The sequence below is a fragment of the Symphalangus syndactylus genome, chromosome 14 (genome assembly GCF_028878055.3).
Source record: "Symphalangus syndactylus isolate Jambi chromosome 14, NHGRI_mSymSyn1-v2.1_pri, whole genome shotgun sequence".
NCBI lineage: Eukaryota > Metazoa > Chordata > Mammalia > Primates > Hylobatidae > Symphalangus > Symphalangus syndactylus.
In genome coordinates, this window is record NC_072436.2 from 55,061,498 (window position 1) to 55,075,754 (window position 14,257).

Here is a 14,257-nt window from a genome sequence, read left to right on the forward strand (position 1 = left end):
GGCCCCAAGAAAGGCACTGATGTCCTCTTCAGTAAGTGGGGGGCGGGGGGGGGGTGGTTTACTGGTAAAAGCGGGTATTTACTGGTTAGTGCAATTCCCTGTGTGGGAATGTGCTACTCATTACTCATTCAGCCCTCCTATCATCCCGCACAGAAGGCCTCTTTATTCCCATTTTGCACATGAGAAAATTAAGGCTTAGAAAGTGTTGTCAGCCAGCCCACAGGCTTATGGCTATTAAGTGGTGAAGTCTGGATTTGAACGCAGCTCTGGCTTCAAAATTTATGCACTTGGTCACTCCATTGTTCTCCTTCCCCAGTAACTCAGAAAGATCCATCAGAGTCCTCCAGCTGAACGACTGGATCCTGGCCTGGCTGATCCCATCCACCACTGTATGACTGGTGGCTTCCACATCTATGTTCCCAGCACTGTTCTCTCTCCTGAGCTTCCGCTTGGATTCTCAGTTGCCTTTGAGCCACCTGACTTGATGGCTAACAGCTGCCTCAGACACAACTATCTGCTAGTACTGTTTTCCTCCCAGACTACCCTCAGTAGATCTGTGTCCCTCCCTGGGACCCTGGCATCACCTACCACTGTTGCCAGGCTTAGCCTTGGCTCTTCTGGGGTGCCCTTCCCTGCCTCGTGCCCTTATTAACTTCTCACAGTTCCCTTCCCCTCCATGCATGCTTCCGTTTTCTGCCCAAAAGAAGAGAGGGCACATCTTTCCCTTGACCTTTCCCTCACCCACAGGCATGAGCAGCCACGCCAGGCCTGGAAGCTGTGCCTCTCTCCCCCAGCTCCCCTCTCTGTCAGGCTCCCCATTCATGCCCAGTGGGCGCTCCCGTGCTGGCGGGGAGAACCAGGAGGGAGGAAGGCCGTGGAGGCGCCTGGCAGAATCAGGACCCAGGAGGACCGCGACAGGGCGGAAGTGACAGCACAGACCTATTAATAACTCTGGGCTGGTACTGTGCTACAGGCTGGCCTCCCTCTCCTCCCTCCCATCCCCAAGGCCCCGTGGGGATTGCAGCTATTGGCCCAGAGGGCTTGGTGGAGTTGTTGGGTGCTCGTGGGGCAGGCCGACTTGGTGGCTGAGGGCGGCGCCTAGGACACAGGTGCAGTCCTGGCGGAGCCTTTGTGGCCCATTCCCTCCAGGGCACCAGGCCCGTGGTCAGTTCCGCTGCCGGCCACTGGGCGGCAGTGCTGGTCAAGCCCTCCAGCCTCCAGAGCCGGTCTTCCCAGGCGGGTGGATGCTCCCTGACTCACCAGCTGCGCCAGAATGACATTGTTAGGGCTGGAAGGGCTTAGCCAACATAACACGAAGACGCAATTTATGTATGATTTGCGGGTCCGACTGGAAGGATTTTTTTGTACATCTACACACCTGTGTGACCACGATCAAGGTGCAGGACGTTTCCAGCTCCCCAGAGGTTTCCAGTATCCCTGCCGATCACTAACTCCCAAAGGGAGCCTTGTCCTGCTTCGAACACCACGGATGGGTTTTGCCTGAACTTCCTATGAATGGCAGCACGCGGTGCTCTTTGGGTCTTCCCTTACATCAGCCTCATGTCTGTGAGGTTTATCCACGTCGTTGCAGGTAGCAGTAATTTGTTTTCAGTGGCATAGTATTCCATGGCGCGCATATGTGGCAGTTTAGGTCCTGCTGATGGTTGTGGGAAGCTGGGCCGGGAGCAGCCTCTGAGACAGAGATCAGGGACAGGCTGCTTAGGCGGCAGACCCGGGGAAGCATAGGCCTGGACTGGGTGTGGGTGGGACACTGGCTTTGGCCTCCGGGGAATGGGCCCTGCATTCCCGGGGATCTGAGCAGTTCAACTCCCCCAGCTGAGTGTGAGGTGGACAGCAGTGGACATTCACTTGTTTCCATGCTGGAGCTGTTGTGCAGAGCGCTGCTATGGGCCAGTACACTTGGTTCACGGGGGTGGCATTGCTGGGCCATAAGGCTGGCAGAGGGGTGCCTTGTGCAAAAGCTCCCAACGCTGCCCTGTTTGGCCCCTGCGCGCCCTGGCCTACTGCCCACAGCGCCCGCGGCCCTGAGGTTCTGGGGCTGGTTTCTAGGCAGGGCAGCCCCTGCCCTCTGAGATTTTGGCCCGGCAGGGAAGGGATGAGGGCTGGCAAGTGTCATAGGTAGGCGTCCCAGGGCCTTAATGGCAGGGCCCACGAGGGACCGGGCTGCCTGAGTGCCCCAGGTTGGGCTGGGCTCCCGGTCCCCCTGGGCCGTAGGCTGGCATGGGCGCGGGGCAGCAGTGGCTTCCTCGTGTGCCAGGCTCTTCCCGGAGCGCGGGCTGGTCTTGAGAGATAACCTGCTTGAAGACATGTGTAGTGATGGGGCTCTGGGCAAGCGGGGCCGACTGCAACAGAGGGGTCCCAGTGAGGCTACCGCCTACCCTGGGAGACGGGCGTGTGGGAGCTGCGGTATAGTGAGCCTCGGCGCCGCTGACCTCCCTTTGGGGCGCCCATTCCGGCTTTGGAGGCTCCCGGGCCCTCGGCGCTTCCTGCAGTACTGATCGCCGCCAGCAGGGGCCGCCGCAGTCTCGGCCTATCGGAAGCCGCCCCGAGCTCCAGGGCCCATGCCCGCCCCTCTCAGAGCAAAGGTTTGCAGCGGGGCTGGCGGGTGACATCTACTGCGGGGCAGCCTCCACCTCACACTCAGCAGCCAGTTAGCCCTATCTACAAAGCTCCTGCTCTGTGCCCGTGCAGTCCAATGGGGGAGATATTCCTAATTAGGGGGCACTTCCAAGGGGCCAAGTCACCGTGGCGAGTGGCCGTGGAGGGGGGCAAGGCACACGGTCTCCAGCCACGATACCTGGGCCGAATCCTAGCCTGTCACGTCATGCCTAGTGAGCTGAACAAGCTGCCTAACTGTCGTGTGCCTCAGTTTCCCCACGTGTATAATGGAAATGATTACAATAAACAGGACCTTTTTGAGGAGTTGCCATGAGGACTATCAGGTAAGTTCTGGACTTAGAACGGTAGCATTCCGGCCGGGCGCGGTGGCTCACGCCTGTAATCCCAGCCCTTTGGGAGGCCGAGACGGGTGGATCACGAGGTCAGAAGATCGAGACCATCCTGGCTAACACGGTGAAAACCCCGTCTCTACTAAAAATACAAAAAAAAAAAATTAGCTGGGCGCGGTGGCAGGAGCCTGTAGTCCCAGCTACTCGGGAGGCTGAGGCAGGAGAATAGCGTGAACCCGGGAGGCGGAGCTTGCAGTGAGCCGAGGTCGCGCCACTGCACTCCAACCTGGGCGACAGAGCGAGACTCTGTCTCAAAAAAAAAAAAAAAAAAAAAAAGAAGAACGGTAGCATTCCGGGCCAGGCGCGGTGGCTCACGCCTGTAATCCCAGCACTTTGGGAGGCCAAGGCGGTTGGGTCACCAGGTCAGTAGATCGAGACCATCCTGGCCAACATGGTGAAACCTCATCTCTACTAAAAATACAAAAATTAACTGGGCATCGTGGAGCGCGCCACAGTCCCAGCTACTTGGGAGGCTGAGGCAGGAGAGTTGCTTGAACCTGGGAGGCAGAGGTTGCAGTGAGCCGAGATTGTGCCACTGCACCCCACTGTGGGCCACAGAGCGAGACTCCGTGTCAAAAACAACAACAACAACAACAACAAAACGGTAGCATTCTGCAGGGGAGGAAAAGTAGAAAAGTAGAATCTCCTCACCCATTGCTGGGTTCGTGGCTAGGACACCTATAATAAAAGACAGGTCAACAAGAGAAAAGCACACAAATTTATTTCGTGTAAATTTTACATGACACAGGGGCCTTCAGAAATGAAGACCCAAAGAAATGGGGACATGTATTTTTATGTGTTGGTTTCATGAAGAGTGGGCATCGTGGAGAAGTGATTGGCTAAAGGGGGAAGGGCTAATAAACCGGGGAGAGTCGGCCAGGCCTGTTCAGATTCTTCTCTCTGTCCCTGTGTCTTCAGAGGTAAGGATGGGTCTTATGGCCTCATGGCCCTACTTCAGGGGATTAGGGCAAAGGGAAGGTGAGCGAGGCCTTCCTGCTTCTGCTGTTTCCTTAAATGCCAAGGTGCCATATTTTGGGGTGGCATGTCCTGAACCCTGGCAGTTTCTTCAATAAACAAACACAGAGTGTGTGGCGGGTATGCCTGTCCCCTGGATGGGAGGCTTTAGGCAGGCTTTAGCTCCTCAGAATGACCCCCTCTGCCCCCCAGCTGCCTCATGGCCCAAGGTCCCGCTGATGCGACTACACCACCCCAGCCTGCCGGCTTTGGGTGGCCTGAGGGCCATAGCTTGCCAGGTAACTTTCCAGACAGTCTGAGGCTCAGAGTTGACTTCCCTGATAAGATGCCATACATACCTCTCATGAGAGTGTGATTTATTAACAAGGTGCACGGCTCCAGCTCTCTGGGGAACAACCCAAGGCAGCCTGCACTAGGGTGGAGCACGTACCTGGCGCTAGCCATCCCTTAGCCGAGCAGTCACTGATTGTGGCCTTGATCTGGGGTCTTGGGAGGGGCTTAGCCCACAGGTTGAGGGTCAGGGCACTCACAAGGCTCCAAACCACCTAAAGTGGGGCCCTTGCCACCTAAAGTGGGGTCCACTTGGCCAGGTGTGGTGGCTCATGCCTGTAATCTCAGCACTTGGGGATGCCAAGATGGGAGGATTGCTTGAGGCCAGAAGTTAGAGACCAGCCTGGGCCACATAGCTAGAACTGTCTTCACAATATCAAAAATATTAGCTGGGCATGGTGGGGTGCAACTGTGGTCCCAGCTACTCAGGATGCTGAGGTGGGAGGATCACTTGAGCTTGGGAGTTTGAGGTTATAGTGAGCCATGATCACACCACTGCACTCCAGCCTGAATGACAGTGAGACCCTGTCTCAAAAAAAAAAAAAAAAAGGAAAAAAAAAAAAAAAGTCGAGTCCACATATCTCAGGGCCTCAGGCTTTCTGAGTCAATGTGCATTTTAACAAGATCCCCAGGAGATTTGAGAGTATGTTGCAATGTGAGTGAGAAGCACTAGGTTAGAGTAAGCCACCTTCCCTCCATAAGCCTCAGTTTTCCTAACCGAAATAAATATTGAGGGGCTAGAATATCTTTGGCTTCTTTTCCAGTGCTAACACATTGGGAGCTAGACCTTTGGAGTGACCGTCTGTAGGGGTATTTGCATTTTGTGGCAGTTCTGGAGAAGTGGAATTCCCAGAAATTCCAGTGGGAAAGGCTGGAGGGATCATCAGCTTCTCTCCTCTTCTGCCTGCTTTATCCCTCCTCTCTGTTGGATGTGCACAATTTCACAGGCCCTGGGATACAGAAAATGCAATTCAACCTGCTTCAGCAACATAGATTGAGTTCCTTCTGTGTGCCCGGGTCTGCTGCAGTGAATCTCCACCCCGGCTGTACATTAGAATCATCTGGGTTGCTCTGTAAACTCCCGATGCCTGGGTTCCACCCCAGGCCAGTGGAACTGGAGTCTTTGGGGGCGGGGCTGGACATAGGTATTTATTAACATGCTTGGACCATTACAATGCACAGCCAGCTTGAGATTGGTCAGAAGTGAGAAAGAAGGCTACCATAAGACCTACCCAGGCCAGTCCCGCATTCCTGCTTCCTTCTTTTAGGCCAGCCAGCTCCAGCAGGTCAGGCTGCAAGTCAGGAGAAATCACTGGGAAATCCCCTGGATATAGTAACACATGACAGCACCATCGAATTAATCATCAACCTTGTAACGTGATCTCTGGCCCATAAAAAGCAGACCTGCTGAATCTTTGGTAACCTGTCCACTGGCCTTCTCCAGGCAGTTCCTTCTAGACCTGGGGACCTGTGCCCGAGGACCTTAGACTGATGGGTGCCCAGCTCTGCTTTGAGGCCAGTAAGTAGACCTCCTGCAAGCCCTGAGCTTGGTCTCTGGACTGGGGGTACGGGTAGCGGAGGGTGCTCTGTGTCATTGCTGGAGTAGAGATGTGGTCAGTGTAAAGTTTAGAGGGCTGATGGGGTCCCAGTTCTGCCGAGTTGAGCTGTGGGACCTTGAGTAAGTCACTTTGTCCCTGAGCCTCAGTTTCTACATCTCCAGGCTGGGGACAATGCCTGCTGGCTTACTTTATAAAATCAAACACACAAATCAAAAGAGTGACAGGCACAAAGGTTCTCTGCAAGCCTCACCTGAGGCCACAGGTGTCTAGTAGTGAAAGGGCTATATGCGGGGGAGATAGAGGACCTGGTCTTTTTTTTTTTTTTTTTTTGAGACGGAGTCTCGCTCTGTTGCCCAGGCTGGAGTGCAGCGGCACGATCTCAGTTCACTGCAAACTCTGCCTCCCAGGTTCATGCCATTCTCCTGCCTCAGCCTCCCGAGTAGCTGGGACTACAGGCGCCCGCCACCACGCCCGGCTAATTTTGTTTTGTATTTTTAGCACAGACGGGGTTTCACCGTGTTAGCCAGGATGGTCGCGATCTTCTGACCTCGTGATCCACCTGCCTCAGCCTCATAAAGTGCTGGGATTACAGGCATGAGCCACTGAGCCTGGCCTTCAGGACCTGGTCTTTTAGCACCACCGATTGGGGTTTTGCATGTCTGGACCTACCCTTCCGGGTAAAGAGCTGGGAGCCTGGGCTCAGGGCCCTCGGTCCCCTGGTGGGCACCACAGGCTCACAGACTAGTAGTTGGCTGTGCCAAGAGCCACTGCTGCTGTCACAGTAATGGTGTTTGGCAGGGAAATGACGGGCCTTAAAGGAGGTGGCATGGGAGTGCCGTGGCCAGGAGCAGGGCTGGGATCCCCCACTTTCTGGCTGCAAAAACAGAGATGACTAGCACAGCCTTCTCAAGCTCTGAGGGCTTCCCCCGAGGCGGGGTGAGGAGAAAAAGAGGCTGCAAAGTGCTTATGGGTGCTTGACACCCCGAAAGGCTTGACACCTGGAGGAGTGGTGAGGATGGAGATCCCTGGAGGATCTCGCTGAGCAAGGGGCCGCCCCTGCCCCACTCAAATTCCAAGACCTTAGAGAATCTGGAATCTGACTCTACCTGTCCTGGAGTAGAGACACCCCAGAGGCCCTGCTTTGCCCGCAGGCAGTCCACCCCCTCAGCAGTGGGGACCCCGGGGCAGGTGGTGTAATCGGAGAGATCGCCCATGGGCAGGGCACACATCTTCTCTGAGCTCAGCGTCCTGCCTGAAAACATGACCTATAGAAAGAGCAGCTGCCTCTAGGTGGGAGGGTGCTTGGGCACCGGGATGATCTGAACCCTGTGCCAGCCCAGCCACTGGGGACAGGTCTGCTTGTAGAGCCACATGTGGCCTATGCCCACCTCTGTCACTTCCCACCCTGGGAGTAGGGTGTCCCGGGCTGCCTGGGTCAAAGTGTGGGAGGACCCCTGCAAGCCTCGTGGGAGGAGGCAGGTGGAGTGGAGGTGGTGATCACACCCATCAGGCCACCCCGACCCTGCTCCCGACCCAGGCACAGAGCCCTGTGTGAAGTAGGTGGACACGATCTGTGGACCCTTGCCAGGCTGGCAGGGTGGGGGTGGGTTTCAGCCCCACTCAGCCTTGGTGGTGCACAGTGAATAGCTGACATGACCATGCAGACAGACCAAGTCTTCATAGATGAGAGGCTGTGCCCTAAGGGACCTTTTGCTGCCCTGCCAGGTCCCAGGGGGCTGCCCGAGGTAGGGGGCGGAGCCTGAGTGAGCAGCACAGAGGAGGCTGCTTAGGTGCCCCGGCTGCCGAGTGACCTGTGCAGCCACCACGTCCCCTCGGCACCCACCAGCCCTGGTGACATGAGGACTTAGCTCCATACAGGGCTGCTGAGAAGGCTCCTGAGGCAGGGATCGGGGAGCTTTGCAAACTGTCAAATTATCCTCCAGGGCAAGGCCTGCTTCTCATGGGCTCCCAGGGCCTTATGCACCCTCAAGGCCATTCCGGGGAGTTCCCCTCCTCCCTGGACTGCCTCCAGCCAGCCAGTTCCCTACTCTCTCCAGGAAGTGGATGGAGCAGTGAGGTCACCTCCTGTCCTCCACTCCTCCCTGCCCCCAGAGCCAGTCCTGCATGGAGCCAGCCTCTGTCCCAGGCACTTGCCTAGAGGGTGGGTTGGAAACTCCATCCCCAATGAGGATGGGCTCATCTCTGCTGGTTCTCATCTAGGCTCATGGTGCTGAGCAGAGCATGACAGGGCTCCAGCTCCCCTGACGCCAGGGGTTCCCTTTTCCCTGTGGGGGCTGCACTGGGTGAGGCTGGGAGAACTCCTCATCAACCCTAGTTCTGGCCCTGATTGCTGCGGGGTGGGGCCAGCCACTTGCCTCTTAGCCACTCTCTGCCTCTTAGGATGGCAGCAGGATTGGGTGTGGCAGTTTGTAGAGAGGGCTCAGATGCCGGCCACCATCTCCGGCACTGCCCCTCATCCAGGGCCGTTGCTCCAGCCTCTTGCCGAGCCCACTCCAGGGTTTCTCTCCAGTTCCCACCTCAGGGATGGGCAGTGACCCAGCCAAAGGGCTGGCCTCTGCCCTCCTAGATTGTGGCTGGTTGTGCCAAGAGCCCCTGCTTGCCCTGGCACCCCCAGCCCCATGCTTGGCCAGGTAGGCAGTAAACAGGACTCCAGACAGGTGTCCCGAGACTCCTGGCCTTGCTGGACATTCACCTCACTGCCGTTTGAGGGTGAGGAAGCTGGGCCCTGGAGGACGGTGACCTGTCTGGGCCAGCAGCAGGGCAGGTCTGGAATGGGGGTGTTAGCCATGGCCCAGCCGGTGTCCCACTGCACTCCATGGAGCAGCCTCAACCATGGGCACGAGGTCAGGTTCACTGATGTCAGGGCCCCCAGCCTGGCTCAGGCTCTCCATGTGTGCTGGCTCTGGGACTTCTCCTTGCTTAGGTGCAGCCTTGAGGCACAGGGAGCTGGGCAGTCCTGCCGGGATTCGCGGGAAGGGATGAGTGCATCATGGGAAGGCACGGGCGGGGCGTGGGCGAGGGGTGAATGCGGATACACAGGGCTCTGTGAGAGCCCCAAGGCCACGGTGAGCACTGGTCCTTAATGCCGGGGAAAGATCACTGCAGGTAGGCTTACCTTTGGCCTGTGGAAGTCAGGGACAGAGTCATTGTCACCGCAGAGGTGTCCTGGTGCCTGACCAGATGGAGCCTCCTGGCCCTGGGCTTCGCTAGAGGGTGTAAACCTGTGTGTGGTCAGAGTGCCTGCCTTGCCAGGGGAGTGTGACCTGATCTGGGAGGGGAGTGGCATTGCTCCTTAGGATGGAGTCTGGCTTAAGTTCTGATTGAATTCACCTTTTATCTTCAACGGCAAACAGCCAGCCAGCCTCCCTCCCCCAGCTCAGAAAGAGCAGGACCAGGAGGGGAGGGGCAAGGCCGGCTAAGGCAGTTCTGGGGTAGGAAGCCCCACCAGCTTCCTGCAGGCTGAGTGGAGAGGAAGGGCTGCCCAGTGAGGTGCTTTCCCCTCCTGACCACCAGGCAGAGTCCTATGGGAAGTGCCCTGGTTTCAGAGCCCACGCCAGAGCCAGGCTGGACCCCACCCAGGATTCTGAGGGGCTAACCTGGGACTCCCTCTCCAGCCTGCACCCATACCCTGTGGGGAGCAGCCAGGCCCCTTTCTCTCCCAGGACAAGGATGTCACCATTGCTGGGTGCCATGGTCTTCACAAGTGATGCAGTTCCCCATGGGAAAACGAGTGAGACAAGCAGAGAGGGAATAGCAGACGGCCTTCTGGAGCAGACCACAGTCAGCGAATCTGTCTGTCTCCTCTTCCGTCATTTTCAGGTGCATATAGAATAAATGTATGGGCTGGGTGCAGTGGCTCATGCCTGTAATCCTAGCGCTTTGGGAGGCAGAGGCAGGAGGATCACTTGAGGCCAAGACTTCAAGACCAGCCTGGGCAACACAGCAAGAACTCATCTCTGAAAACAAAATAAAAACAAAAAAACTGTGTATAACAAACGTATAGATATTTATGCCTGACTGACCCTACTCTTTCTCTTGAACAATAATAACCATTACTAGATTGGTCGCAGGAAGAGCACAAAGAGACATCAGTTCCTGTAGTTTTCATAACACCCCTGCCGGAACCGAGAGAGGTGGAAATTGTCCCTAGGGGAAGGTCAAGGTGGCTCCCAGGTGTGAGGGACTCTGGGATACTGGGGGGTCTTTGGGGAGCTGGTGGGTCCAGATCTGGCTAGCACTGATACTCCCCATCCTCAATCCACAGACGCCAAGGCGCCCCGAGAGGCACTTCGCTTCCATGCCGAGGCCAAGGGCTCACAGGTGCGTCTGGACACGCGTGGCTGCATCGCGCACAGGCGCGCCACGTTCCACGACGGCATAGTGTTCAGCCAGCGGCCGGTGCGCCTGGGCGAGAGCGTGGCGCTGCGAGTGCTGCGGCAGGAGAGCGGCTGGTGCGGCGGCCTCCGCGTGGGCTTCACGCGCCTGGACCCCGCGTGCGTGTCCGTGCCCTGCCTGCCGCCCTTCGTGTGCCCCGACCTGGAGGAGCAGAGCCCGACGTGGGCGGCTGTGCTGCCTGAGGGCTGCGCGCTCACGGGGGACGTGGTCCGCTTCTGGGTGGACCGCCGCGGCCGCCTCTTTGCCAAGGTCAACGCCGGCTGCCGGCTTCTGCTGCGTGAGGGCGTGCCCGTCGGCGCCCCGCTCTGGGCTGTGATGGACGTGTACGGGACCACTAAGGCCATCGAGCTGCTGGGTGAGGCGACCATGGGGACCCCGCAGGGGAGGTGGGGAGATGGGGGCTCCAGTGGCACCCCGCACCGATCCAGAGCCACAGGAAGAACGTTCACATTCAGTTATTCCATCAGCCCTTGCCCAGTGTTAGCTGTGAAAATGGGCAGTGGAGACGCCAGATAGACAAGGCTCAGTCGTAGGGAGGGCAGTCTTGTCCCTAAAGAATGATAAGCAGATAGGACCAGCACTCACACCATCTGTTAGCCCAAACAGCTGTTAGAGTGCCCATCTCCTTTTGCAAAGGAAGAAACATTTGGGCTGGCTCTGCAGCTCTAAATAGGAGTTCACTAGATACAAAGGTGGCAAGCAAAGGGAACACACAGGTGAGGCTAGAGGTGCGGATGGAGAGTGCCTGCAGGGAGAAGGCTGAGCCTCTCAGTCAGTGGGTGGGGAAAAGAAAGCCAGCCCTTTAGCCACCCCAGAAGATTTCAGGGGAGCACAGAGAGGCAGTAATACCCATAACAAGAAATACTGGCATTCCTGGGCTGGGTGGTGGTCCACTCCCCACCTCCTGCCAGCACATTTGTTAAAACTGTTTGTCACAGCTGCCAGCGCCTCACACCTGAAGCGCCTCATTTGCTGGGTTTGGAGTGGAGCCCTGAACCTGTGTTTGTCCAGGCTCTTGGGAGATGTTGATGCTCATCTGGGTTGGGAATGTGGCTTGGCCGAGGGTCTCCACTCAGGCAGCGGCTGGAGGGCAAAGAAGAGGGGCCTGAAGGAAGGTGGCTCAGGAGGAGGAATCTCCAGCCCCAGGGATTCTCGGATTCTCAGCTGAGTTAAGCTGGGGAAGGGATGGCCAGGACAGGGTCTTAAAATTTGGGGATGGAGGCTCAGCATTGTAACCCAGGAAAGAAAGGAGACCGGACACTTTGCTGCGGGGCCAGGAGGGGAGATGGGGGCACCTGGGCTTGCCATCCGGGACCTGAGTTTCTCTCTCTGCCTCAGATCCCACAGCCAGCCGGCTCCCAACAGCCATGCCATGGGACCTCAGCGACAAGGCTGTGCCTGAGCCCAAAGGTGAGTACCTTCCCAAGCACCAGGGACTCCCCGGGAATCCAGCACCTGGGAGTGGAGGGAGAAGCCCCACGTCCTACTGGTTGTTCATTCGAGTCTCTCACAGGCTTTGGGCCAAAAGATTTGGCTCTGCCTACTGGAAACCTAAAAGCAACCTGGCATCTCTGCCTTCGAGAGCATTGGCCTACTCTGTCAGTTATAAGAGCACTTTTATGAACAGTCAGTGTTATTTTGTTCTTGCTTTAAAAAGTCATCCACATTCATTGTAAATGCTTTGCTGATGGAAATAAAGATGAAAGAATAGGTGGGGTGCATTGGCTCACACCTGTAATCCTTATACTTTGGGAGGCCAAAGTAGGAGGATCGCTTGAGCCCAGGAGTTTGAGACCAGCCTGGGCAACATGGCGAAACCCTGTCTCTACAAAAAGTACAAAAATTAGCTGAGTGTGGTGGTGCATGCCTGTGGTCCCAGCTACTCAGGAGGCTGAGGTGGAAGCATCGCTTGAGCCCAGCTGGCTGAGGCTGCAGTGAGCTGTGATCACACCACTGCACTCCAGCCTGGATGACAGAGTGAGACTGTCTCTAAAAAATAAAAAAAGATTAAAGGATAAAGAGGAAAGTTAAAAAAAATCACCCATTACCTCTTGGGTGGATTTCCTCCCAGTATTTTCGGTCATTGATATAGACGTGTATATATAGGGACTTGTCTGTGTTTTGTTTTCCTTCTCTCTAAATTGGAATTTGAATATATATATATATATATATATATATATATATATATATATGTTTTCTTCCCCCCTTTTTTTCACTTGATTACACTGTAAGCATTTCCTCACTAGGTAACATTCTTCAAAATAGAGCTACATGTTTCTCTGTGGTCACATTGTGAGCGGGTTGCCCACCCCTTCCCCCATGTGCCCTGACCTGTGTTGTTCCCTCTTCCAGCCACACCAGGAGAGGAGTGTGCCATCTGCTTCTATCACACTGCCAACACCCGCCTTGTGCCCTGCGGCCACACATACTTCTGCAGATACTGTGCCTGGCGGGTCTTCAGCGATACGGCCAAGTGCCCTGTGTGCCGCTGGCAGATAGAGGCGGTAGCCCCTGTGCAGGGCCCTCCTGCTCTGAGGGTTGAGGAAGGCTCTTGAGAGGAGGCTTCCCAGTACGAGTGGCAGCCCGGGCCTAGATCTGAGTCTGGCCTCTGCAGAGGAAGGAGGTGCAGCCCTACCTTCTTTCTGGGGAAGACTCAGAAGGGCTGATTAGCAAGAGGTGCGGCAGAGAGAGGAAGGCAGGGAGGTGCTGTCTGCTGCCTCCACCTGTTCCCTGACAGGATAGCAAGGAAAAATCCCTCTTTCTGTCCATGCCAGAACTATCCTTCTGATGGGGTGCTTTGTTTAGAGATGGGGTGGCCCAATCCCCAATCAGTTTTACAGCTGAGGCAGTTCAGGTATCTGTTGTGTCTGGTGAAGCCCTGTACCTCCTGGGTATTGAAGAACCTGGACTCGAAGCAGGAGGTATCTGCATGGAATGTGTAAAGTTCCACATGGAGGCTGGGTTGCCTCCCAACAAGTCCCCAGTAGAGTGGATCTGTAGTTACCTGCCCTGCCTCCCTTTCAGGGTGGTCACGAGGTCCCAGCGAGACCATGCATCTGAAGATGATTTAAAACATGAAGGTGTATTGTTGTTACTGTGGTAATTTCCTTGCCAGTTTCTGAGATATCAAAATAAAGTTTGTGTTTCCTGAATGATTTCGTAGTGCCTGTATCCTCTTGCTTGCAGTCTGGGAGTGGGGTAGGAGCTGTGGGCTGCTCAGGATGATGCAGCATTTGGAGACATGCCATTCCGTCTTCCCCCCAATCTGGGCTTGTAGGTGGCCTGGGTGGGCCTCTGGGCACTCGGGCACTCGGGCCCACGGACTGAGCACATGAAGGGGGTAGTCTTATAATCCCAGTCCTCAAGTCCCAACCAGACTTTTTGCCCTTGCCACCTTTGATTTTGGGGCACTGCCTGGAGGCTCTGGCCCCCAACTGAAGGCAGGAGTTGGCTGGCCTGGGAGCCCACCTCAGCGGGTGTCTGGCAGGGCCAAGCTGTGCCTGTAACTTTGCTGTTGTTCCCTGCTCTGTGGCTGCTGGGGAGGCCACTCCTGGGGGAGAGGGTTATATGAAGGGAATCCGAATCTATTGTGCCCAAAATAGAAAGTATGGGCACCTCCACACACTGCCTTTCTGCCCACCGCATAGCCAAACAGAGGGTCAGGATGCTGGATTTGATGACACCTGAGTACCTTTCACCCTGGAGTGGGATCCCCTCACTACCACCCACAAGTGCTCTGACCTGGGGCATGTGAGTTGACCTCTGTGAGCCCCAGTTTCATCATCTGTAAAATGGAAATAGGATAATTTTCTTGTTGGCATGTTGTGAGGAGCATGAATATGCAACTTCTAACTTAGAAGAAGGACTCAAAAATGGCAGCTCCCTTTCCCTGGAAAAGGCATCTCCCAGGGGAAGTTCCCAAGAGTGCACTGGAATGGTTGTCAGGGG

General features: G+C 56.1%; 1 protein-coding gene across 4 annotated transcripts; it reads left to right on the top strand.

Moving 5' to 3' along the window:
* The first annotated feature begins 321 nt into the window (after positions 1–321).
* NEURL3 (neuralized E3 ubiquitin protein ligase 3) lies at positions 322–13,464 on the top strand. Of its 4 annotated transcripts, none has more exons than XM_063617702.1 (5): positions 1,076–1,591; positions 9,974–10,087; positions 10,179–10,664; positions 11,648–11,719; positions 12,662–13,464. In XM_063617702.1, the coding sequence occupies exons 1-5, from the start codon at positions 1,516–1,518 to the stop codon at positions 12,862–12,864; spliced, it is 951 nt and encodes a 316-aa protein (XP_063473772.1). In that variant the 5' UTR covers positions 1,076–1,515; the 3' UTR covers positions 12,865–13,464. The 4 variants fall into 4 exon arrangements, with proteins under 4 accessions (XP_055097561.1, XP_063473772.1, XP_063473773.1 ...); XM_063617703.1 differs by lacking the exon at positions 1,076–1,591 and adding an exon at positions 5,211–5,853; XM_055241586.2 differs by lacking the exon at positions 9,974–10,087 and having other exon boundaries at positions 322–1,591.
* The last annotated feature ends 793 nt before the right edge of the window (positions 13,465–14,257 follow it).